The sequence below is a fragment of the Scyliorhinus canicula genome, chromosome 7 (genome assembly GCF_902713615.1).
Source record: "Scyliorhinus canicula chromosome 7, sScyCan1.1, whole genome shotgun sequence".
Taxonomy (NCBI): Eukaryota; Metazoa; Chordata; class Chondrichthyes; order Carcharhiniformes; family Scyliorhinidae; genus Scyliorhinus; species Scyliorhinus canicula.
The window spans coordinates 127,482,758-127,506,952 of record NC_052152.1 but is presented as its reverse complement, the minus strand read 5'-3'; the positions used below and the strand labels follow the sequence as shown (position 1 = coordinate 127,506,952).

At 43.9% G+C, this 24,195-nt stretch overlaps 1 protein-coding gene across 1 annotated transcript in view; it reads right to left on the bottom strand.

Annotated features, from left to right (window-relative positions):
- Nucleotides 1–495: 495 nt before the first annotated feature.
- The window catches only part of tpx2 (TPX2 microtubule nucleation factor), a 46,735-nt gene continuing 23,035 nt past the window's right edge, over nt 496–24,195 (bottom strand). The window contains exons 7-16 of the mRNA XM_038802903.1: nt 23,318–23,475; nt 21,523–21,682; nt 18,571–18,706; nt 17,667–17,886; nt 17,223–17,327; nt 13,915–14,091; nt 13,335–13,481; nt 12,906–13,017; nt 7,912–8,090; nt 496–785 (exon numbers count right to left, since the gene is read on the bottom strand). Coding sequence (XP_038658831.1) covers nt 675–785; nt 7,912–8,090; nt 12,906–13,017; nt 13,335–13,481; nt 13,915–14,091; nt 17,223–17,327; nt 17,667–17,886; nt 18,571–18,706; nt 21,523–21,682; nt 23,318–23,475 — 1,505 coding nt within the window. The 3' untranslated portion in view covers nt 496–674. The remainder of the gene's footprint in view (nt 786–7,911; nt 8,091–12,905; nt 13,018–13,334; nt 13,482–13,914; nt 14,092–17,222; nt 17,328–17,666; nt 17,887–18,570; nt 18,707–21,522; nt 21,683–23,317; nt 23,476–24,195) is intronic.

Genomic DNA, 24,195 nt, shown 5'->3' with positions numbered 1-24,195 from the left:
ACTCCGTTTAAAGCAGCCATTTGAAGACAGAATCTGAAGAGGTTCTCACAAGAGCCATGGTCAGTTTTGCAATGCAAATATCACTTTGCTTGTTTCAGCTGGATTGAGAGCTGTATGTTTTTTTCTTGTTTAATGGGAAATGGGGTTAAGATTAAATTATAGCTGTTTGTTTTGGGTTTGGAGTTAAAATTCAGTTTAATATTGTGCCCCATAATAAAAAGTTGTTTTTAAAAATATAAGCAAACCTTTACTTTATGCAATTACTCCAGAAGCAAATCATTCTTTCCAGTCTTATTGGGAGTTTTGATCCAGTATTCTAGCCACTGTTGGGTCGTCTGGTTGCAAGCCAAGGAATTGGAACAAAACAGCCCAGGTGTCAGGGCGAAGGTAGTTTTCATCCTGTCTAACCAAATCCTGGATTTACATCTGAAACTTATAACCTGAGAAACAAAACAATGATATTGCCTTCAAATATTTTATAGCCAAAACAGAGTATGATTTTTGAAAGGTTCGACTTTATTGAACAAGTTACAAATTACTGATTACAAACTAAAACTAAATACACAGCAATAGAAATAATCTTGAAATCAAGTGAGAGACATTATAGACAGCTACAAACTCCGCAAAATGAGATTCTGAAAATGCTCAACTTAAGTAGCATACATTACATTACATTACAGCCTAAATCTATCTGAGAAATTGGGAGTCTGTGGAACTGTTAGTTGCTGCTCACTGGGTTTGATTTCCACTTTCCTGTAATGTCGAACAGGCTTTGCTTTGTGCACCTGCAGAACAGGGGGAGAAAAAAAAAACCATGTTGAAACGACCCAGATGTGGTTGAACAATCTTGTTGCCCAAAATCTGCAGACTGGATCTTTACTGATTAACACCTAGACACTAGGAGTCCCAGGTACAGAATGTGCTGCTGCAAATGTCACAAAGACCGGACTACTACACTACAAATTCCTGGGCCCGTATTTTCCCCGTTGAATATAAAACCCTGCATGTTATTGGGACTCAACAGCCACTTCAAGTTTAGCACATTTAAAAAAATAAATAAATAAATGTCAAACTTTAACTTCCAGTTTTTAAAATGACCTTGATATTGGCAAAGGCAGAGGAAACCCGGTTGCCACAATTGGTCACTGGAGCTGTTAACCATTGGGGCTCATTTTTGCTTTAATTGACAAAATCATAACTGGCCATTGCTTTGAACATTTAGCCATAATCTTGCTGGGTTTTTTTTTAAATTACTAAGTACATCCCATTAACCATCCTGTCCAGTGATAAAATGATAATGTAAAATGATTCAAAAATACATGTAAATGGAAGGTAGATACAAATTTATAATGTACTATGTTTATCATAATTGGATATTTCTAGAAATGCAACTCAGACACATTAGTTTCTCACTCAAGGGGCTGATGAGCAAATTTCATGAAGAAGTTTGGCACATTAAACATGAATTTCAAAATAAAAGCAGAGGTATGAAACAAAACTACTTGCTCAGCAAAATAACAACGAGTAATAAATAGAGATGAGTACTGGAGTGTAATGGGTTAATGCATGCACTTCTCGCTCCCTCCCAGGCCCAGGGTGCTCAGTCACCCTCACCCACAGAGAGAGTGGATGAGAATACACAAGAGCACGAGTGAGAACCCTGATAATGAGTGTGCGCCTTTTGGACATATTCTGCTCTTGCACTCTCACACATCCCTGCACTGTCTACCTGCCCCACCCTCTCCACTCACTTGCCCACCGTTCGGCTCCCTGACCCTCAGTTCCCAAACTCACTGCCACTTCTATTCACTGGTCCTCCAATCAGATGGTTTCGCCCACATTTGCTGCCGAAAGCAGCAAACACAGGAAAGAAACGGTCTGTGATTAGGGGAGCCACTCATGCAGATTTATCCATTCAAGCTCACCTCTTTGACCGTCATTTTGAAAACTGGCTCCCGAGGCAACATAGATGGATTTTGAGGTCTGCATTCAGCCCTCCGGCCACAAGTTGGATAAGCCTGGTCTAAATCTAAAAATCGGATGGAAACATTGCCGAGGCACATCTTGCAGTGGTATACTCCAACTGCCTCAATCTTGCCTGTTACAAGATAATAATAATCTTTATTGTCACAACTGGCTTACTGCAATGACGTTACTGTGAAAAGCCAATATTCACCACATTCCAGCACCTGTTCGGGCACAGAGGAAGAATTCAGAATGTCCAATCACCCAACAGGCACGTCTTTAGGACTTGTGGGAGGAAACCGGAGCACCTGGAGGATTCCCACGCAGACACAGAGAGATGTGCAGACTCCGCATGGACAGTGACCCAAGTGGGAATTGAACCTGGGACCCTGGTGCTGTGAAGCCACATTGCTAACCACTATGCTACCATGTCACTCTACATACGAGTGTAGAAGTCCTGTTACTCTCAAGGTCAGAGATCTTGCAGATTAACAAAACTTGGAAGCTCAGGGTCCAGGTTTGAGGGAACATCAGAAGCAATGCAACTGGAAAAGGCACATGAAGGATGTGGAAGCATTGGAAAGGGTACAGAGGAGATTTACAAGAATGTTGCCTAGTATGGAGGGAAGATATGAGGAAAGGCTGAAGGACTTGAGGCTGTTTTCGTTAGAGAGAAGGTTAAGAGGGGACTTAATTGAGGCATACAAGATGATCAGAGGATTAGATAGGGTGGACATCAAGAGCCTTTTTCCTCGGATGGTGACGTCCAGCACGAGGGGACATGGTGCAACATCGTGGGCCGAAGGGCCTGTACTGCGCTGTAATGTTCTATGTTCAAACCACTGAGCAGTTATTTTTACATACACCCAGTTTCCTGATTTCCACAAATATTCACCATTTGGTCAGATCCACCTAGACATGGGGTTGGGTTACTGTTGTAAAACCTTTTGTTTGCAAATCAATCTATGACAGTTACACAAATTGAAACAGTGCTATATTTAACAAAGTCAGCGGAGTGGAGCCGAGTCTGTGTTGGTACACATAAACAATTTGGAAGAAATTGTGGCTGGTCTGTTTAGCAAGTTCACGGACACCAAGGTTGGTGGAGTGGCAAGATTGTTGAGGATTGTCAGAGGATACAGCAAGACAGATAAGTTGGAGACTTGGGTGGAGAAATGGCAAATGGAGTGTAATCCAGATAAAGGTGCGGTAATTCATTTTGGTAGGTCTAATAGAAGGGAAATATACCGTAAATGGCAAAAACTTTAGGAAGATACAAAGTCAGAGAGATCCGGGCCTGCAGGCCCACAGATCTTTGAAGGTGGCAACACAAGTGGACACGGTAGTCAAGAAAGCATACGGAATGCTTGCCTTCATTGGACAGAGCATCGAGAATAAAAACTGGCAAGTCATGCTGCAGTAGTATAGAACCTTGGTACGGCCGCACTTGGAATATTGAGCACAATTCTGGTCGCCACACTACCAGAAAATGTGGAGGCTTTGGAGAGGGTGCAGAGGAGGTTTACGAGGATGTTGCCTGGTCGGGAGGGTTTTTAGCTAGGTGGAGAGGCTGAATAGACTCAGATTGTTTTCATTAGAAAGATGGAGGTCGAGGGTGACCTGATGAGAGATCTACAAGATTATGAGGGGCATAGATAGAGTGGATGGGCAGGGTGGAGGGGTCAGTCACCAGGGGACATTGGTTTAAAGTCCACGAGACAACGTTTAGAAAAGATGTGCGAGGCAGGTTTTTAAAAAAAATATATAAACGCAGGTGGCGTAGAGTGCCTGGAACGCACTGCCCGAGGAGATTGTGGAAGCAAATACATTAACGGCCTTCAAAAGGCATCTTGACAAATAAATGGGATAGGATCGGTATAGGAGGGATACGGTAAAAGGACGTGCTGAGGGTTTTAGGCAAGGTTGGCATCATGACCAGTATATGGGCCGGAGGGACTGTTCCTGTGTTTTGTTCTTTGCGTATAGCCGTCAAGCATCTTTGAACCTAATAATGTTATACCTTCAATTACCTACAGATCCGAGATTGTGACATTTCATTCATGGCGAGTAATGCAGGAACTATTGAACAAATTAAAATCTGAAATTCAGCCTGATGTAAATGCTCTGCCAATTTTGTAGTCACTACGGTTACTGAATCTTCCCTGCTTTTGGAAAAGGTTTGCCATCTGTTGCCCCAGGCATACTAGACATTTTCCAATACCCCAAATAATAGTTTGGGAGGGCGACTGGCAAGAGAAAGGATAGAATGGCAGTAACAAAAGGAACACAAAAGTATTTTACAGGCCTGTAAATAGTTAGCAGGTAGTAACAGGAGGGCATTTGCTTACAGGTAGAGGACAAGGCTAGAATACACAACGAGAACTAAAGGATGCTCATAAAAATGCCGAAAGTGGAGGTGGAATTGATAAGGAGATGGTACTGGTAGACTCTCAGGAGCAGATAAGTCATCTATTTGGATGGCTTGCATCCCAGGTTGAAGAAAGTTGGGGTGGAGATAGTGAAAGGGTTTGCTTCAATCTTTCTTAGATATATATGAGATATGGGAGAGGTGCAACAGAGTTGGAGAGTGGCAAATATGCCACTTTTATTCAAGAAGGGATGCCAGGACCGTCCTGACAACTAAAGGCCAGTTAGCTAATCATAAATAGTAGGCAAGGATTGAGCAACATAGAACAGTACAGAACAGGCCCTTCGGCCCTCAATGTTGTGCCGAGCATTGTCCGAAACAAAGATCAAGCTATCCCACTCCGTGTCATTCTGGTGTGCTCCATGTGCCTATCCAATAACCGCTTGAAAGTTCCTAAAGTGTCCGACTCCACTATCACAGAAGGCAGTCCATTCCACACCCAAAACACGGACTAAAGAACCTACCTCAAACATCCCTCTTATATCTCTCACCCCGAACCTTATAGTTATGCCCCCTTTTAACAGCTACATCCACCCGAGGAAATAGTCTCTGAACATCCACTTTATCTATCCCCCTCATCATCTTATAAACCTCTATTAAGTCGCCTCTCATCCTCCTCCGCTCCAAAGAGAAAAGCCCTAGCTCCCTCAACCTTTCCTCATAAGACCTACCCTCCAATCTAGGCAGCATCCTGGTAAATCTCCTTCCACATCCCTCCTATAAATGAGGTGACCAGAACTGCACACAATGCTCCAAATGTGGTCTCACCAGGGTCATATATAATTGCAGCATAGCCCCCAGGCTCTTAAACTCAAGCCTCCTGTTAACAAATGCTAACTCACTATAGGCCTTCTTCACGGCTCTATCCACTTGAGTGGCAACCTTCAGAGATCTGTGGACATGAACCCCAAGATCTCTCTGTTCCTCCACATTCCTCAGAACCCTGCCGTTGACCCTGTAATCCACATTCAACTTTTTTCTCCCAAAATGAATCACGTCACACTTATCAGGGTTAAACTCCATCTGCCATTTTTCTGACCAGCTCTGCGTCCCATCAATGTCTCTTTGCAGCCTACAACAGCCCTCCACCTCATCCACTACTCCACCAATCTTGGTGTCATCAGAAATTCTACTGACCCACCCTTCAGCCCCCTCCTCCAAGTCTTTGATAAAAATCACAAATAGCAGAGGGCCCAGCACTGATCCCTGTGGTACACCGCTGGTAACTGGTCTCCAGTCTGAAAATTTTTCATCCACCACCACCCTCTGTCTTCTATATGATAGCCAGTTACTTCTCCAATTGGCCAAATTTCCCTCCATCCCATACCTCCTTACTTTCTTCATGAGCCGACCATGGGGAACCTTATCAAACACAACAGTATTACATGGGGGGGGGGGGGGGGGGGGGGGGGGGGGGAGAGAAAAACAAAAGGTTTGAATTAATTCAGGAAAGCCACAGATTTGTAAAAGGCTGATCAGATGAAAGACAAAGATAATAAGAACTAGGATCAGGACATTTGGCCCATCAACTTGCTCTGCCATTCAATAAGATCATGGCTGATCTGATTATGGCCGAACTGCACTTCTTACTGTTTTCCCATAACATTCCCTCAAAATGAAAACTGGGGGGGGGGGGGGGGGGAGAAAGAGAAAATTCCACAATGACCCTGCAAGAAATTCCTCCGAATTAGTCTTAATGAGATACCCCTTATTTTAAAACTGTTCTGGATTCCTCCACAAGAGGAAACATCCTCTGAACATTTACCGTGTCAAGAGTTCCTCAAAAATGTTTCAATAAGATCCCCTCACATTCAAAATTCCAGCAAGTATAAGCTCAACCTGCCCATAAGACCTCTTCATCCCGTAATCAGCCTATTATTGCCTCCAATGCGGTATATCACTGAAGTAAACAGATGAAAACCTTACGCAATAGTCGAGGTGTAGCGTCACCAATGCACCGTACAGTTGTAACATGACTATTCAATTGGTCACTTTACAGAAGCCACCATACCATACTCTTTTCTCTTTGTGCGATCAAGTCATCCATTTTGCTACAAATCCTATGTTTGCATCTAATTAAATAGTCTTTGACTATTGTTTCCCCATACTCTTGACCATTTATACACATTGTGTCCCTTCCTTTCCGGTCACACTGACACTTTATTCTCCAGTACGAGTCCCAGTGCCGCATGAATTGAAACTAATTTCTCCCATCTTTGAACCACACATTCAACTCGGATCTTATCCGTCCCTTGTCAATTTGCTCACAGTTAAAGTAATAATCCAAAAAGATTACTACTTGCGGGTTCCTCTCCCGATTTCCCAAGGAGACAGACATACTTAAACCTGGCACCAGGCAGGTAATGCAGCCTTCCATGCTCTTGCTACAGAGCAATGTATATCGCACTAACTAAATTGTCACCTACTACAATTGCATTCTTTTTGTTCCCCCACTTGAATGGCTCCTGCACCATGGCGCTTGTTCATCCTCCCTGTAGTCCTTTATCTCATCTACACAATCTACAGGAATATTGGAACTGTTGGAGAATTGCAAGGCCTCCGTTACTACTGTTTGGATCCCACATATCTGCCTTTCTCACAGCTCATCTTTCCTGTTAGGTGACCATCAACCAAATCTGAAGTATGTAGCCAAGGAGTGCGAGTGACTCTGAAAACAGGTGTCCAGTTTCTAGCTCTCAAGGCATTGCAATGTCCAAAGCCCAGATTTCAGCTAATCACCCAGATTAAGTTCCTCAAATTGCAGATGTGATGCTTTGGATCACGCAGGAGTCCAATAGCTTACACATTTTCCAGCTGCATTCTTATCTGCCCTATTTATATTAACTAAAAAGATTTCACATGCATATTATCACTCAAATTATTGGTAGCTTTATTAGAGAATTAATTAGTTAAGTTATAACTAGCAGTAGTTTAAGCTACTGCCCAGGTTATATGGGGAATAAAGAACATAGAACATAGAACAGTACAGCACAGAACAGGCCCTTCGGCCCTCAATGTTGTGCCGAGCCAGATCACCCTACTCAAACCCACGTATCCACCCTATACCCGTAACCCAACAACCTCCCCCTTAACCCTACTTTTATTAGGACACTACGGGCAATTTAGCATGGCCAATCCACCTAACCCGCACATCTTTGGACTGTGGGAGGAAACCGGAGCACCCGGAGGAAACCCACGCACACAGGGGGAGGACGTGCAGACTCCACACAGACAGTGACCCAGCCGGGAATCAAACCTGGGACCCTGGAGCTGTGAAGCATTTATGCTAACCACCATGCTACCCTGCTGCCCCTCGAACCTCGAACTCCAACAATACGTACTTCCTCAGATCTCCAGCCAGTCAGATTTCCAATCTCGCCGTTTCCAACTACCTACCTTGGGCCACTTACCAACTGTTGAGCACCGTCTCACTGCACTTCTCCAGCTGCAAGGTAACTGTTCAGAACAATTGCACATACTCCCTGTCGGAGTTACCAGATAGATTATCAGCTACTCACTAGCTCCTGCCGAAGTCGGGCTATTTCTTGTCTTTCGACTTCTTCAATTTCTTTTTGTTTTTCATCTTCAATCTTCTCCCGCATGTATTCCTTCTCTACTTTACGCATTTCAAATTCTGCACGTACTTTTGCACGCTTCTCTGTTGCCAATTCGAACGTCTCCTGAACTGTGTGATCACCTAAGTAAAGGGTTCAAATAGGATAGTAACAAAAGAAGAGACAGATGGGAGAGTGAAAACAGCGCGAGAGGAGAGACAGTCAGGACATTTTTTTAAAAAAAAACCTATATTTAAGTTGTGCAGTTGCTAAACCCGAGACAGTGTCCCCCACCCTTCCACCTCCTCTAACCTAAGGGGGCGAGTGAATCAAGATAGATGGGTGACGGTGAGAGGGGCTGGGAGGACGCTGTCAGTACAGGGATTCCCTGTGGTCGTTCCCCTCAGTAACAATTATACCGTTTTGATGGGATGGACGATTTACATGGGGTAAGCCACGATCTCCAGCACCGAGTCCGTCCCGTGGTTCAGAAGGGAAGGGGGTGGTGGGGGGAGAAAGAGGAGAAAATAGTTATTGGGGACTCGATAGAGAGACAGATAGACGGTTCTGTGACAACAAAAGAGACTCACGGATGGTATGTTGCCATCCGGGTGCCACGGTCCGTGACATCTTGAACCGTTTTCAGAATCCTTAAGGGGAGGGGGAGCAGTCAGAAGTCGTGGTACACTCGGTACCAACGACATAGGTAAGAGAAGAATGGGGATTCAAAACAGGAATTTAGGGAGCTAGGGTGGAAGCTGAGAGCTAGGACAAATCATGTTGTCATCTCTGGTTTGTTGCCGGTGCCATGTGCTAGCGAGTTGAGGAACAGGAAGAGAGTGCAGATAAACACGTGGCTGCAGGGATGGTATAGGAGCGAGGGTTTCAGTTACATGGATAATTGGGAGCACATTTTGGGGAAGGTGGGACCTGTACAGACAGGACAGATTGCACCTGAACCAGAGGGCCACCAATATCCTGGGAGGGAAATTTGCTACAGCTCCTCAGGGGGTGGGGTTTAAACTTATTTGTCAGGGGGATGGGAAAACGATCTGTAGTCCAGAAGCCAGTGTTGAGAGTAGTGAGGTACTGAGGAGGGTATCAAGGTCGTCCGAGTGTACCGGCAGGCAGGAAGGTGGGTTGAAGTGTGTCTACTTTAATGCAAGGAGCATCCGGAATAAGGTAGGTGAACTTGGAGCGTGGGACTACGATGTTGTGGCCATTACAGAGACATGGTTCGAACAGGGACAGGAATGGTTGTTGGAAGTTCCAGGGTATAGATGTTTCAGTAAGAGTAGGGAAGGTGGTAAAAGAGGTGGAGGAGTAGCATTATTAATTAAGGATAGTTTAACGGCTGCAGAAAGGCAGTTCGAGGGGGATCTACCTACTGAGGTAATATGGGCTGAAGTTAGGATTAGGAAAGGCGCGGTCACATTGTTAGGAGTTTCTATAGGCCCCCCAAATAGTAATAGAGATGTGGAGGAAGAAATTGCAAAACAGATTATGGATAGGTGTGGAGATCTCCAGGTAGTTGCCATTGGTGACTCTACCTTTCCAAATATTGATTGGAATCTCTATAGGTCAAACAGTTCGGATGGGGCAGTTTTGTACAGTGTGTGCAGGAGGGTTTCCTGACACTAATATGTGGAAAGGCTGACAAGAGGTGGGGCCACATTGGATTTGGCACTGGGTAATGAATCTGGCCAAGTGTTAGATTTGTTTGTGGGAGAGCACTTGAGATAGTGACCACAATTTGGTGTCTTTCATTATTGCAATGGAGAGGGATAGGGCCATACAACAGTGAAAGGTTTACAATTGGGATGGGGTAATTATGATGCGATTAGGCAAGAATTAGGGAGCATAAGACGGGAACAGAAACTGTCAGGGAAAGGCACAAATGAAAAGTGGAGCTTGTTCAAGGGACAAATATTATGTATCCTTGATAGGTATGTCCCCGTCAGGCAGGGAGGAAATGGCCATGTGAGGGAACCATGGTTCATAAAGGAGGTTGAATGTCTTGTCAAGAGGAAAAAGGAAGTGTATGCAAGGATGAGAAAACAAGATTCAGTTGGGTCGCTTGAGGGTTACAAGGTACCAAGGAATGAGCTAAAAAAGGGCTAAAGAGAGTTCGGAGGGGGCACGAGAAGTCCTTGGCGGGTCGGATCAAGGAAAACCCCAAGGCTTTTTACTCTTGTGAGAAATAAAAGAATGACCAAGGTGAGGTTAGGGCCGGTCATGGACAGTAGTGGGAACTTGTGCACTGAGTCAGAAGAGATAGGAGAGGCGTTGAATGAATACTTTAGTGGCAAATGTTGTTCCTCTGTTCAAGAAAGGGAATAGGAATGACCCTGGTAATTATAGGCTGGTTAGTCTTACTTCGGTGGTCGGCAAGTTAATGGAAAGGGTCCTGAGGGATAGGATTAATGACCATTTGGAAAGATGCATCTTAATCCGGGATACTCAACACAGATTCGAGAAGGGTAAGTCTTGCCTCACAAATTTGATTAAGTTACCTCCTCAAAGAATTCAGTGTGTAGATGAAGGTAGAGCAGTTGATGTCGTATACATTGATTTCAGTAAGGCATTTGGTAAGGTTCCCCATGATCGGCTCATGCAGAAAGCAAGGTGGTGTGGGATAGAGGGAAATTTGCCCAATTGGATTAGTAACTAGCTACCACAGAAGACAGAGTGGTGGTGGCGGATGGAAAATTTTCAGACTGGAGACCAGTTACCAGCGGTGGACCACAGGGATCAGCGCTGGGTCCTCTGCAATTTGTGATTTTTATAAATGATTTGGAGGGGGCTGAAGGGTGGGTCAGTAAATTTTCTGATGACACCAAGATTAGTGGAGTAGTGGATGAGGTGGAGGGCTGTTGTTGGCTGCAAAGAGACATTGATAGAATGCAGAGCTGGGCAGAAAAATGGCAGACGGAGTTTAACCCTGATAAGTGCGAGGTGATTCATTTTGCTAGGACAAATTCGAATGTGGATTACAGGGTCAACAGCAGGGTCCTGAGGAATGTGGAGGAACAGAGAGATCTTGGGGTTCATGTCCACAGATCTCGGAAGGTTGCCACTCAAGTGGATAGAGCCGTGAAGAAGGCTTATAGTGTGTTAGCATTTATTAACAGGGGGCTTGAGTTTAAGAGCCGTGTGGTTGTGCTGCAACTGTACAGGACCCTGGTGAGACCACATTTGGAGTATTGTGCGCAGTTCTGGTCACCTCACTATAGGAGGGATGTGGAAGCATTGGAAAGATGCAAAGGAGATTTACCAGGATGCTGCCTGGTTTGGAGGGTTGGTCTTATGAGGAAAGGTTGAGGGAGCTGGGGCTTTTCTCTTTGGAGCGGAGGAGGATGAGAGGCGACTTAATAGAGGTTTATAAGATGATGAGGGGGATAGATAAAGAGTGGACGTTCAGAGACTATTTCCAAGGGGACATAACTATAAGGTTCGGGGTGAGAGATATAGGAGGGATGTTTGAGGTAGGTTCTTTAGTCAGTGATTTGGGTGTGGAATGGACTGCCTGCTGTGATAGTGGAGTCGGACACTTTAGGAACTTTCAAGCGGTTATTGGATAGGCACATGGAGCACACAGAATGACACGGAGTGGGATAGCTTGATCTTGGTTTCAGACAAAGCTCGGCACAACATCGAGGGCCGAAGGGCCTGTTCTGTTCTATGCTGTGACAAAGAAACATTAAAAAGGAAATTATCCAAAAAATACAAGAACTGAACAAACAAAAACAAAAACATTTTTAAAAATATACAAATAGGACCTTCCTCTTATAGTAGCTTATCCACCTCAAGCTACATTTTTTAAATGCAGGCCAATATCTCCTCTGGATTTCACTCCTACCCACTCATTTTTCTATTGAACAACAGGGTTGGTATTCCAGAGTGTTCTTGCTTCCATCCCCTCAGATCTTAAAAACAAACTCCTGTGTCTCATTGCTAAAGCTGCTTGGACGCTCACTTTTTAAAATCTCAAATACTTAGTCCTTCAATTTAATTTTGTCTGTCCAAAACTCAAATGCTATTTCCAAATCTAGGGAAGCTCCTTTACGTCATCTGCTCTTGACCAAGAGAAGCACAAAAAGCGCAACTTCAACTGTGAACCTTCACTCTAGCCTCCAACCTCATACCCAATACCCCTATGAACATAGCTCATTCCCCTCTATCTTTCAAATATATAGTCACCAATATTACCAGTTTCTCAGTGAAAGGTCAATACTCAGCATTTTTCCAGGACCTCAACATGTGCCTCAATTGCTCAATCCTTTTAAAAACAATCTTGGCATGAATTACCCCCTTCATTGATCCTGCCTACTTTAACACCACCCCACATTGTCTAGTTTTAAAAGTAGAGAATCCACGATCGACCATAGCCACCTCCAGAATGACAGCATTCAGTAAATGAAGATCTCAGACGGAGAACAATTTTCAGCTCAATAAAGCAGGCGCTCCCATCCTCAACCCTCAAGACCCCCAAGCTTGTGACCTTTGGTATTCTGTAATTTCGGGTGTACTACATATTCTAACACTTTAATAATTTTCTTTTTTAAATTTAGAGTGCCCAATTATCCCCCCCCCCCAAAAGGGGCAATTTAACATGGTCAATCCACCTAACCTGCACATCTTTTGGGTTGTCGGGGTGAAACCCAACACAAACTCGGAGAGAACATGCAAACTCCACAAGGACAGTGACCCAGAGCCGGGATCGAACCTGGGACCTTGGCGGCATGAGGCAGCAATGCTAACCATTGCGCCACAGTGCTGCCCTACTATTCACTTTTAGACCCTAGTTGAGACGCAAATTGTTCAAGACTTATGAACAGGTACCCACGATGTTCCTCAGGATTCTCTCCTCTTCACCCACTATTTTTCACTCGTGACCAATTAACACCCCCCCCCCCCCAAACGGCATATCAAATGACAAAAAGGTAACAAATTATCACCTTGTGATGACCGATTTGCCTTTTTTGGTAGGAATGGTTCACGGTAAATAACAGAATTTGGATTGGCTTTAAAACATGTAGCTTCCTTCTGTTGTTTCAGTTCTTCTTTCATCTGTATGAATAAATTAAGTTGTTAAATATCCAAGTCTCCACAAAGAAAATTTGGGTTGCACAATAAATCACAGCCACCTTGCCCCATCCTTCTCATATCCATAATTTCCCAGCAGAAATAATTGAATTCCAGGAAGTCTGGACAAATTTATCTTCCCAATTGCTTGCATGGATGCCAAAATTGACGCAGACCTCTTTTGGCTATGATCCATTTACTAGACTCAAGTGGGCCGACCACTCATGGGTCCAGGACAAGATTAAGTTCAGAAACATTCAATTCAGAAGAAAAAGAAGCCACATATGATCAGAGCAACTTGCCATCTGTGTCCAACGCTGGTCTCGTAAAGCACCACGTTCTTCTAAACGCAGATGGAATGGTTGTACTTTAGTCGGGGACTTCACCACCTTCTCTGGTAACTGGTCAGAATCAAAGTCAGGAAGCAGCTGTGCTTTAAAGGCAGGGAACTGAAAAACAGACAACGTGGACACTCCTATAAGCAACAAGTTAAAATACAAAGACAACCTGAACTAAAGAAACAGAACAACATTATATAAACGGAAAAACATTCAATTAACTATGGCATAGAATCTTACATGTTATGACCCTTGCACTTCAAAAGCACCATCAAAATTTAGTTGTACAGACTGGCTACTCCTGATCTTAAACTTCAAAACTAATCTCTTTAGTGAATTATCTAAAAATTGATGATGCCTGTGCTACCTACAATTGTGCACAGTACTCCAGCTGAAGCTCAATCAATGATCTATAACTATTTTATGTATTCAATGTGCCCATTTACAAACCTTCTCAACGTGCTCCATCACCTTCAAAGATCTGTGAATATGCATTCCCTTGAACTGGATTCAGTTAAAGAATTGACATTTTATAATTGATTACCTCTGTCAGCTCCTTGCGCAATTCTTGTATTTTCTTCTCTTTTAATGTTTCCCTCTGTTTGTCCCGGGAATCAAATGAGAATGGCTGAATTTCTACAAGCTTCTCTTCCGAGCATTTTGGCTTGAATGGGACACCAGAGTGTGGCATGGGATTTGCTTTAATCACATGCTTTTCCTCCTGCAAGTTTCAATAGGTGAGAAAAGCTTGAGCTCTGCATTCAGACTAAAGAAGAATACCACTGGACATATATGCATAATTTTAGCAACAGTTGCACCATTTTAGAATCTAGACCCAAGTAAAGACACCCATGACTAGTTACATTGTACCATTCTGAAACAAAACAAAGCTCTTTAAAATAACTAATGAAGCATCGTAGTTCTTTAACTACTTCCCAAGACACTGGGAGCAGGAGTCTCAGTTAGCAAACGCCAAAAATCAGGGCGTGCGGTCTGGTGGAGAATAGCTTCAGATGCCAAAATCACGGTAGGTACCGGCTTGATGCCAAATCACTATGCTCCTTTACCTCAAAAGCAGCATGAATGCGATGCATGGCATGCATACTTTAGACACAGTTTGCACAATATTAGTGGGCCCACCCACCGCCTCTGATGGGCCACGTTCTTGTGCTGTCAGAACTTGGAGAACTTCCTGTGGCGACTATGCTGTGAACAGTCGCACATTTAGCAGCTCCTGCTCTTGGTGGTCATTAGAGGGGAATATATTTCAATTTGGGCCCATAGGGAGGGGGCTGAACGGGCAGTGCTCGATAGGCTAGTCGGAGAAATCTTCAATGTGAAAGCAGATATGCGGAGTCTCTGAATGAGGAGCTCCTGAAGGAGCGCCAGAGACTTCAAATGGATTTTGGGCTCCTTTCCACAGGCAAGGCGGAGGGACAGCTGAGGAGGCTAAGGGGCAATATAGGGAGAAAGCTAGCAGGATGTTGGCACATCAGCTGAGGAAGCAGGAAGCAGCGAGATAGGGAAAATTAACGATGTGAGGGGGAAAGTAGCGAAGGACCAGGAGGCGGTTAATGATGTGTTCCGTGAATTTTATAGCCGTTTTACGAGTCTGAATCCCCTGCGGGGAAGGAGGGAATGAACCAATTCCTGGAGAGGCTAGAGTTCCCAAAGGTAGATGAGGAGCTGGTGGAAGTCTTGGGTGGCCCAATTGGGCTTGGTGAAGTTATACACAGATTGGGGCGATGCAATCGGGTAAGGCCCCAGGACCCGACGGATTCCCAGTGGAATTCTACAAAACGTTTTCAGGGCTAATGGGACAGCTGTTAGACAAGACTTTCAATGAATCCAAGGAGTGTTTCCCCCAACGCTATCACAGGCATCAATCTCTCTCATCCTGAAGCAAGGCAAAGACCCCAGAGAGCTGTGGATTGTACAGACCAATTTCCCTTTTAAATGTAGATGCTAAATTACTGGCAAAGATCTTTGCCACCAGAATAGAGGTTTGTGTCCCCGAGGTAATAGGCAAGGATCAGACTGGTTTATTGAAGGGCAGGCACCTGACGTCTAATATTAGACGGCTTCTCAATGTTATAATGATGCCAGCTGAGGGACAGGAGGCTGGGATGGTAGCAGCCATGGTCGCGGAGAAGACTTTCGACCGGGTGGAGTGGAAGTATCTATGGGATATTTTAGGCAGGTTTGGGTTCGGGCAGGGATTTGTGGATTGGGTCCGGCTGTTATACGAGGCCCCAGTGGCAAATGCAAGAACCAACCAAACACGGTCAGAATATTTCAATCTCAGGAGAGGGACAAGGCAGGGATGCCCACTCTCCCCATTACTATTTGCCCTGGCCATAGAGCCTCTAGCAATGGCCCTTAAGAGCATCGAGTGCGTGGTGGAACACTGTTTCTCTTTATATGGATGACTTGCTGCTTTATGTTACAGACCCAGTGGGGGGAATGACAGAAATCATGGAGATACTGGAGAATTTGTAGCCGATTCCCAGGCTACAAGCTGTATATGGGAAAGAGCGAGATGTTTGTGATCCAAGCGCGGGAACAGGAAAGGAGACTGAGGGAGTTACCTTTTAAAGTGGTGGAGGGGAGTTTTAGATATTTACGGGTTCAAGTGGCTAAAGAGTGGGGGCAGCTCCACAAGTTAAATCTGGGCAAAGCGGTCGACCAAATGAAAAGGAATTTCCACAGATGGGACATACTCCCGCTGACGCCAGCGGGAAGGGTCCAGACAGCGAAGATGACGGTCCTCCCAAGACTGCTTTTCTTGTTTCAATGCCTTCCGACTTTTGTCCCAAATTAATTGCCAGCATAATTAACGACCCCACGCACCCCAGACATACTTTCTTCCACCGCCTTCCGTCAGGAAAAGATACCAAAGTTTGAGGTCACGTATCAACCGACTCAAGAACAGCTTCTTCCCTACTGCCATCAGACTTTTGAATGGACCTACCTCGTATTAAGTTGATCTTTTCTCTACACCTTGCTATAACCGTTACATTATATTCCACAGGCTCTCCTTCCTTCCTTATGTATGGAATGCATTGTTTGTACAGCATGCAAGAAACAATACTTTTCACTGTATACTAATACAATGATAAATCAAATCAAAGGCTTTTTTTTTAAAGAAAAATAAATGTGGCGATTACAGGTTTTGCATGGGCGGGGAAAACCCGAGAGTAAAGAGAGCACTTTTGGAGCAAGGTCACGTAGAGGGGGGCCCAACTCTCCAGAGCTTTATTAATTACTGGGTGGCCAACATAGAGATTGGAGGGGGCGTTGCTGTGGTCTTCGATCTGTAACAATCACCGGTTTATCCCAAGGAGGCTGGATGGGGACTTCAGGAGATGGCAGCAGGCAGGGAGAGAGATATTTGGGGATTTATTTATCCAGATCATAGAACATTACAGCACAGTACAGGTCCTTTGGCCCTCGATATTGCGCCGACCTGTGAAACCACTCTAAAGCCCATCTACACTATTCCCTTATCGTCCATATAGAATCATAGAATTTACAGTGCAGAAGGAGGCCATTCGGCCCATCGAGTCTACACAATATCTCATTACAGGGCTCAGCTTCAAATTTAATTTTATAATGCTCCTGAGAAACACCCAGCGATGTTTCATTGTCAAAGTACTGGACAATGTTATCAGCTGACATGGACACAACTGGGCCAATGGCATCCTTCCATGCTGTACAATTCTATAAATTGCTGACTGCTCTCTTTTAAATCGACTGTAATAGGAATTAATAATTTGGTTTGCATTGGCAATGGTCAGAGCAGATCTTCTGTTTTAACTGATGTGGTTAATGATGGTGATCAGCAAGTGTAACCTTCATTATCTTCTCTTCCCTGTGTGGAATTTTCACACGGTTCTTCATAGTGAAAGCTGGCGATTTAGGCATAGTTATGGGTAGCAGTCTTTTCTCTGGAACTCCCTGCAAGAAAGTGGAAAATGTGAAACAGGCACAGGCAATAACTCCAAAAAGGATCAACTGATCAAGAACTGAATATTGCTTCAGCTCAAACACCACATTAACCTTAAGAAGTTGGGTGTCCTTTATTAAGTTTGATGGCCAACGTTCACACAGGAGCCTTTGGACCAATAACCAATGCTATTCAATGCACAAAGCAATTACTTATAAACTAATAAAGATATCGTTGAGAAGTACAACCATGGGTATTACAGAATCAGACTTTCATGGCTGTATAAAATCTATAATTTATTAAGAAATTCACTTTATCTTGCAGGGGAAAATAGAGAGAAGAATGCTTACCACCACATCTTCTAGTATCCTAGTAGGACAAGGTCGTGAGTGGAAACTGTGGTCTTCTATTTCTTCTGGCTTTCTGTTTTCCTCTCGCTCACGGATACGCTTCTCTATTTCCAAATCAAAACCAATAGGTTTTGTTGGTTCCTTAACAAGTGGCTTCTTTGGAAGAATTGGACCACCCTCCAGCAGTCTGGGATTTACTTCCTGGGCTTTAAATTTGTATCTGCAAAAGTAGAAATCACAAATGAGCTTCTGGCCCAGCTTTTGTCACAAACCACTGGATTGGAGCCCCAGGATGAAGTTGTAATTGGTCACTTGACTGGAAGGAAAGTCCTATCGGGGTAGTGTTGCCCACAGTCCCTCTAACAGTCTACTCAAAACCTCACCAACAAAAAAAAGACTGGGGATCTGCTTAAAATGATCAGCGAGAATCACACCAAGAGCACTGGAAACATGCCTCAAATTTTAGTTCACAAAAAGGTTAACTTCACTGATGCAGTATTTTATAGCCTCTATGGTCTGAACAGCCCTTTTGTAGCTCCAGTCAGGGCAATCCTCATGCAAGCTTGGGCTGTAGCTTCACGGATCCTTTCTTGGATCCACGCTAAACCAGAAAAAAAAAGTCACAAGCGGTTGAGGAAACAAACACTCCCACCCTATATTAAAGCTCTTCTTTGCATGTGGTGTGTAAACAAGAGAAAATCTCAGGCTGTGGCAGTCCATAATCTGCTCTCTGTTGCAATTTAAAACAGAATCTTCACGTCACATTATAGAATACAGCCACACAAAAGGAATCCTGAAAATCCTACTGGGACTGGATGCAAAACTGACAAGTAGTAGTCGGGAAGAAACTTTGTGCATCAGCTCGGAAATAAACACGCTTGGGCTTTTGGAACATTGCACTTACGACTGCATTTTCTCCACTTCTTCAGCTTCTAATTCAGCTGCACTCTTGCAGGTGGTTGGTCGAGCACGGGTCTTAGTTGTCAGCATGGGAGTATGAGGTCTTGTTAGCTTAATCTTTTCAGGCACCTTGCAAACACCTAGGAAGGAGGGAGAGTAAGCTTTCATCTTCCATTATATGTTTCCAACAACTATGAACTTCAGGACAGGGAAGCTATTGTAAAAGCAACGAGAGACACAATGCTGGAAAATCTCAGCAGGTCTGGCAGCACCTGTAGGGAGAGAAAAGAGCTAACGTTTTGAGTCCAATGACTCTTGGTCAAAGCTAACAGAAAGAGAAAGTGGGAAATATTTGTACTGTGGAATGAGGATGAAAGATGAGTCATAGCCATAGGAACCCAGGGAAACCAGGTGTTAATGGCCACAGAAACCAAGGGAAAAGAGTGCTAATGGCAGTCCCCAGAGAGAACAAAAGATGCGAAAGGCCAAACAGCAGAGAAACTATCAGAGGGTGAACTGTAGATGTGGGGGAGGGGAAGGGGGAAGCAAAGAGGAGACAGGTGGATAACGTTGGGGGGGGGGGGGGAGAGAAATTAAATATATTAAGAAAGAAAGAAATGGTAAAAGACAGTTAAAATCAAATAGGATGAAAACTAATGGGTCGTGGTGGGGTAGAGCTAATCATCTGAAATTGTTGAATGCTATGTCGAGACTGGAAGGCTGTAACGTGCCTACCCGTAATACATAGAATTTAGACATGGAATTTAGCGCAGGAGGCGGCCATTCGAGTCTGCACCGGCTCCTGGAAAGAGCACTCTACCCAAGGTTAACACCTCCACCCTATCCCCATAACCCAGTAACCCCACCCAACACTAAGGGCAATTTATCAGGGCCAATCCACCTAACCTGCACATCTTTGGACTGTGGGAGGAAACCGGAGGAAACCCACGCACACACAGGGAGGATGTGCAGACTCCACACAGACAGTGACCCAAGCTGGAATCGAACCTGGGACCCTGGAGCTGTGAAGCGATTGTGCTATCCACAATGCTACCGTGCTGCCAATACGAGATGTTGTTCCTTCAGTTTGTGTTGAGCTTCAACTGGAACATTGCAGCAGGCCAAGGACAGACATGTGGGCATAGTCCTTTGTTAAAATGGCAAGCAACAGGAAGGTCAGGGTTCTGAATGCTTACTGACCGAAGATGCTCAGCAAAGCGATCATCCAGTCTGTGTTTGGTCTCTCTGATATAGCGAGACCACAGTGGGAGCAGCGAATGCAATAGACCAAATTGGAAAAGATGCAAGTGAAACGCTGCTTAACCTGGAAATAGAGGCTCAAAAAAAAAGGTAGTGGTAAATCAATAATTAGTGGTGATATATTGCTTAGATCAATCAGTGATCGTCAGCATGGATTGATTAGGAGAAGATCATGTCTTACTAATTTATCAAATTATGAGGAAGTAACAAGGAAGTTTGATAAGCATAGAGCAGTGGATGAATTTAGTACGGTTGGATCCAAAATTGCTCAGTTCTAGGGAATGGGTTGATGGATGTTTTGTGAATGCATTCTACAGTACTTAGCGTTGTTTACATAGAACATAGAAAAATACAGCACAGAACAGGCCCTTCGGCCCATGATGTTGTGCCAAAACTTTGTCCTAGATTAATCATAGATCATCATAGAATTTACAATGCAGAAGGAGGCTACTCAGCCCATCGAGTCTTATTAGTTTATACTAATGATTTGGAATAGGAGAGGCATGAAAGGTGCAGGAGAAATTTGGTTGCATAATTGGTATTGAAGGATAGCAGTGGTCTTCACAATTAGCAGTTTGATTGGATGGACCGATAATGACAAAACATTTATATATTTGCTTCAATCACTCCTTGTGGCAAGATCCATATCCTCAATCTTAGGATCAAAAAGTTTCTTACGAATACCCCATCAACTTCCTTGGCGACTCATAGACAGCCACTCATTATGCTCTTCCACACAAGAAAATGCTCTTTGCACTCTAAAATCTAAATCCTTCATAATTTTAGACGGCCACAATCTGGTCAGCTCTTGGGTCTTCTCTTCCCCACCCTCCCCGTCAAAGCTTTCTCGATATGTACAAGACATGAATTTCACATACATCTTCTCTGCATCCTTTCCCAGTTCCTCTCTAGCCTTTTAAAATATGGTTTGTAATGCAGAAGTGAGACTTCCCATGCCAACTGAGGTTGATATTCTATCAACCTTACCCCTTGACAGTGGTGTGGTGATCCTCAGGTTAAAATCACCAGCAGTCAGTTCTTCCCCTCAATGGGAAAGCAGCCTATGGTCATCTGGGACTATGGCAATTTTACTGTCTCACATTTATCTGTACATTTCATTCGCCTATTATTTGCCAATTCTGCCAAGTTTAGGATTGTCCTCCTGTAATTTGATACAGTCCTCCTCAGTATTAGCCATCACCCCATTTCCCTGACCAGTCAGTGCCATTCAAAAATGTATAAATTGTGTTTTAAAGCAATTGTGAACAGCAGTGGTCCCAACACGGATGCCAGTAGAAAATCACTTTTCACCTTCTGACACAGAATTACTACCCTTTACTCCCACTCTGCTTGGTCTTGGAACCAGTTAGAAATCCATTCTGCCATTTGTCAGAGGATGCAGAATCAGGGGACCTTGTTCATTAATCTGTTATGGGGCAGTTTATCAAAGGCCTTTTCAAAATAGCAATAATTACATCTCCTGAAATACCATTGTCTGATGTACAACTACCTGTTCCAAGAGATTGATGTGCTTTTAGTATAATTTCTCACCACAGAAGCTGATCTTGCAGAAAATCTAATTCTAAACTGGATGATCCACCCAACGTTCCTTTCGTCCACCCAGATTATTTCATCTCAAACGATGACAATATTCATCTAAATATCTAGGGGAAGACATTAGTAAATACCAGATTACCTTCCTCAACCTGATAACGCGATGGCATGCGACAATGAAATGCCTCCACTTGCTGTGCCAGAGAAACATATCCTTGGGTACCCGTAGCCTCATGCTTCCTTTTGTTCCCATGAGAGAGTTTGAAAGGCTTCGGTACTGTAGTTCCTTTGTGTCCACGTGTCTGTGTAGCAAGCAGTCAGTATTATTGAAAGCAGATCATGAAATATTATAAATGTAGAAAATTAAATTACATCAATTTTTTCTTCAAACTGGCTCGATTCATGATCAAAATGAAAAAGACTGACTTGCATTTAAATAGCATTTTTCACAACCAGAGGACATCCTAAGCCACTTTTGAAGTCTAGTCACGGTTATAACATAGGGAACTGCAGCCAATTTGCACTCATGTGATTATTGGCAAATACATACTTTTGTGATGTTGATCAAGGGATAAGTATTGGCCAGGACACTCATCCACTCTGCTTGAAATAGTACCATGATATTTTTAGAACTACCGATGGGATAGATGGCGCACTGGATCAAAGACAGCACAGCGCTCCCCAGTACGGTCCTGGAATATGAAGCTTAATTTTTTTTTTTAAACACTCAATTCTGACTCCGAGGCAAGAGTGCTCAAACTGAGCCACATCAGCCACCAGTGATTAGGCATACTGAACGCAAATAGTTTAGTAGTACAGGACTGAGTATTGCTGAGACATATCAAAGCTTTTCACCCGATACTCATTCAGCATAAATTCCTGTTGTCCCCTTACAGTCGAATTCTTGCAAAGTTTCCCGAGGAATCCAAGCTTCAAAGCGAATGGGCTAGAGCATGGCAGATGGAATATAATGTTAGGTGCAAAGTGCACTTTGATAGAGAAAACAAAGCAGCAGGGAAGTGAGTATGGCCAAAGAAACCTGGATATCCAGTTTCATGAGTCACTGGAGGCTAGTTTAGGAAGACAATAGCCTTCATCACCAGGGGATTAGAGTACATGAGTAAAGATGTTGGTTCTGGGAATAGGAAGGCCAACAAGGGCAGCACTGTGGCACAGTGGTTAGCAATGTTGCCTCACAGGGCCGAGGTCCCAGGTTCGATCCTGGCTCTGGGACACTGTCCGTGTGGAGTTTGCACATTCCCCGTGTTTGCGTGGGTTTCATCCCCACAACCCAAAGATGTGCAGGGTAGGTGGGTTGGCCACACTAAATTGCCCCTTAATTGGAATAAATTTATATTAAAAAAAGGAAGGCCAACAAAACAATTAGCAATGATGAGTTCTGGACACGGGCAGCACGGTGGTACAGTGGTTAGCACTGCTGCCTCACAGCACAAGGGACCCAAGTTGAATCCCAGCCTGTGGAGTTTACACTTTCTCCATGTCTGCCACGGTTGCCTCCGGGTGCTTCAGTTTCCTCCCACAGTCCAAAGATGCGCAGACTAGGTGGATTGGCCACGCTAAATTGCCCCTTTGTGTCCAAAGATCTGTAGGTTAGGTTGGGTTATGGGGATAGGGCAAGGAGTGGGCCTAGGTAGGGTATTCTTTCAGAGGGTCGGTGCAGACCCGATGGGCCAAATGGCCTTGCTTCTGCCTGTAGAAGTTCTCGGATTCTAAAATCTAACAGGGCAAGAGAGAAAAACAAGAGCTCATGGAGAAGGATTTATTGGTTGATCAAGTGCAAGCGTTTTTTAAAATTTTTAAATATGGAAACATTAGCGGTAACAAGTGGGTATGGTGTTGAAAAATAAATCAGTCTAATATTTCCGTTCCCCTGTGCATTCTCCGCAATACTCTGCTGGATTAACAGATTTACTCACGGGAAACTGCTGAGGTTTACGGAGTTCATTGGTGAAGTTTACTTCTTTGTACACTTTGTCCACTTGAGTTTCACCATGTGCTTTAATACGCTCATCTGTGTGGAACTTGATATCCATTGGTTTTGTGGGTGGGATGTGTGTTCTTTTCATATTCTGACCTGAAATTCACAGGTCAAAGTTAAAAACTGTTGAATTAACCCTCCTTTAGGAAACTGGGCACTGCAGTTAAACAACAGATATAATTTGGGAATTTGCCATTTAAAGTCCTGTAAAGAGAAACACTGTTAAAAAGCACAGAAAGCAGTTTTACCATAGGGCTAACTGAAGAAGCTGACATTAAAAAGGCTGTATTTACAGAAGAAAGCAAAAAGGTTAGCCCAAATAGTCTCAGTTTTAGCTGGTTGCTAATGTCCCGTTCCATCAGCCTATACAAGAAGGATACTTCATCTCGGGTGGCACAGTGGTTAAGCACTGCTGCTTACGGCACTGAGGACACGGGTTCAATCCCAGCCCCATGTCAGTGTGTGGAGTTTGCACATTCTTCCTGTGTCTGCGTGGATTTCACATCCCCAACCCAAAGATGTGCAGGTTAGGTGGATTCGCCACGCTAAATTGCTTCTCAATTGGAAAATATTAATTGGGTACTCAATTTTTTTTCCTTCAAATTTCACTTCACCTCCAAACTCCAAAACAGCCCGAAAGGTTTCTGCGCAAGTTGGTCTTTAAAAAGATGCCCTTTAAAAAGATCAGTAAGAAGTCTTACAACACCAGGTTAAAGTCCAACAGGTTTGTTTCAAACACGAGCTTTCGGAGCACGGCTCCTTCTTCAGGTGAATCTTAAAAAGATGCCCTTGTAGCCACGCAAAATAATTTAAAGG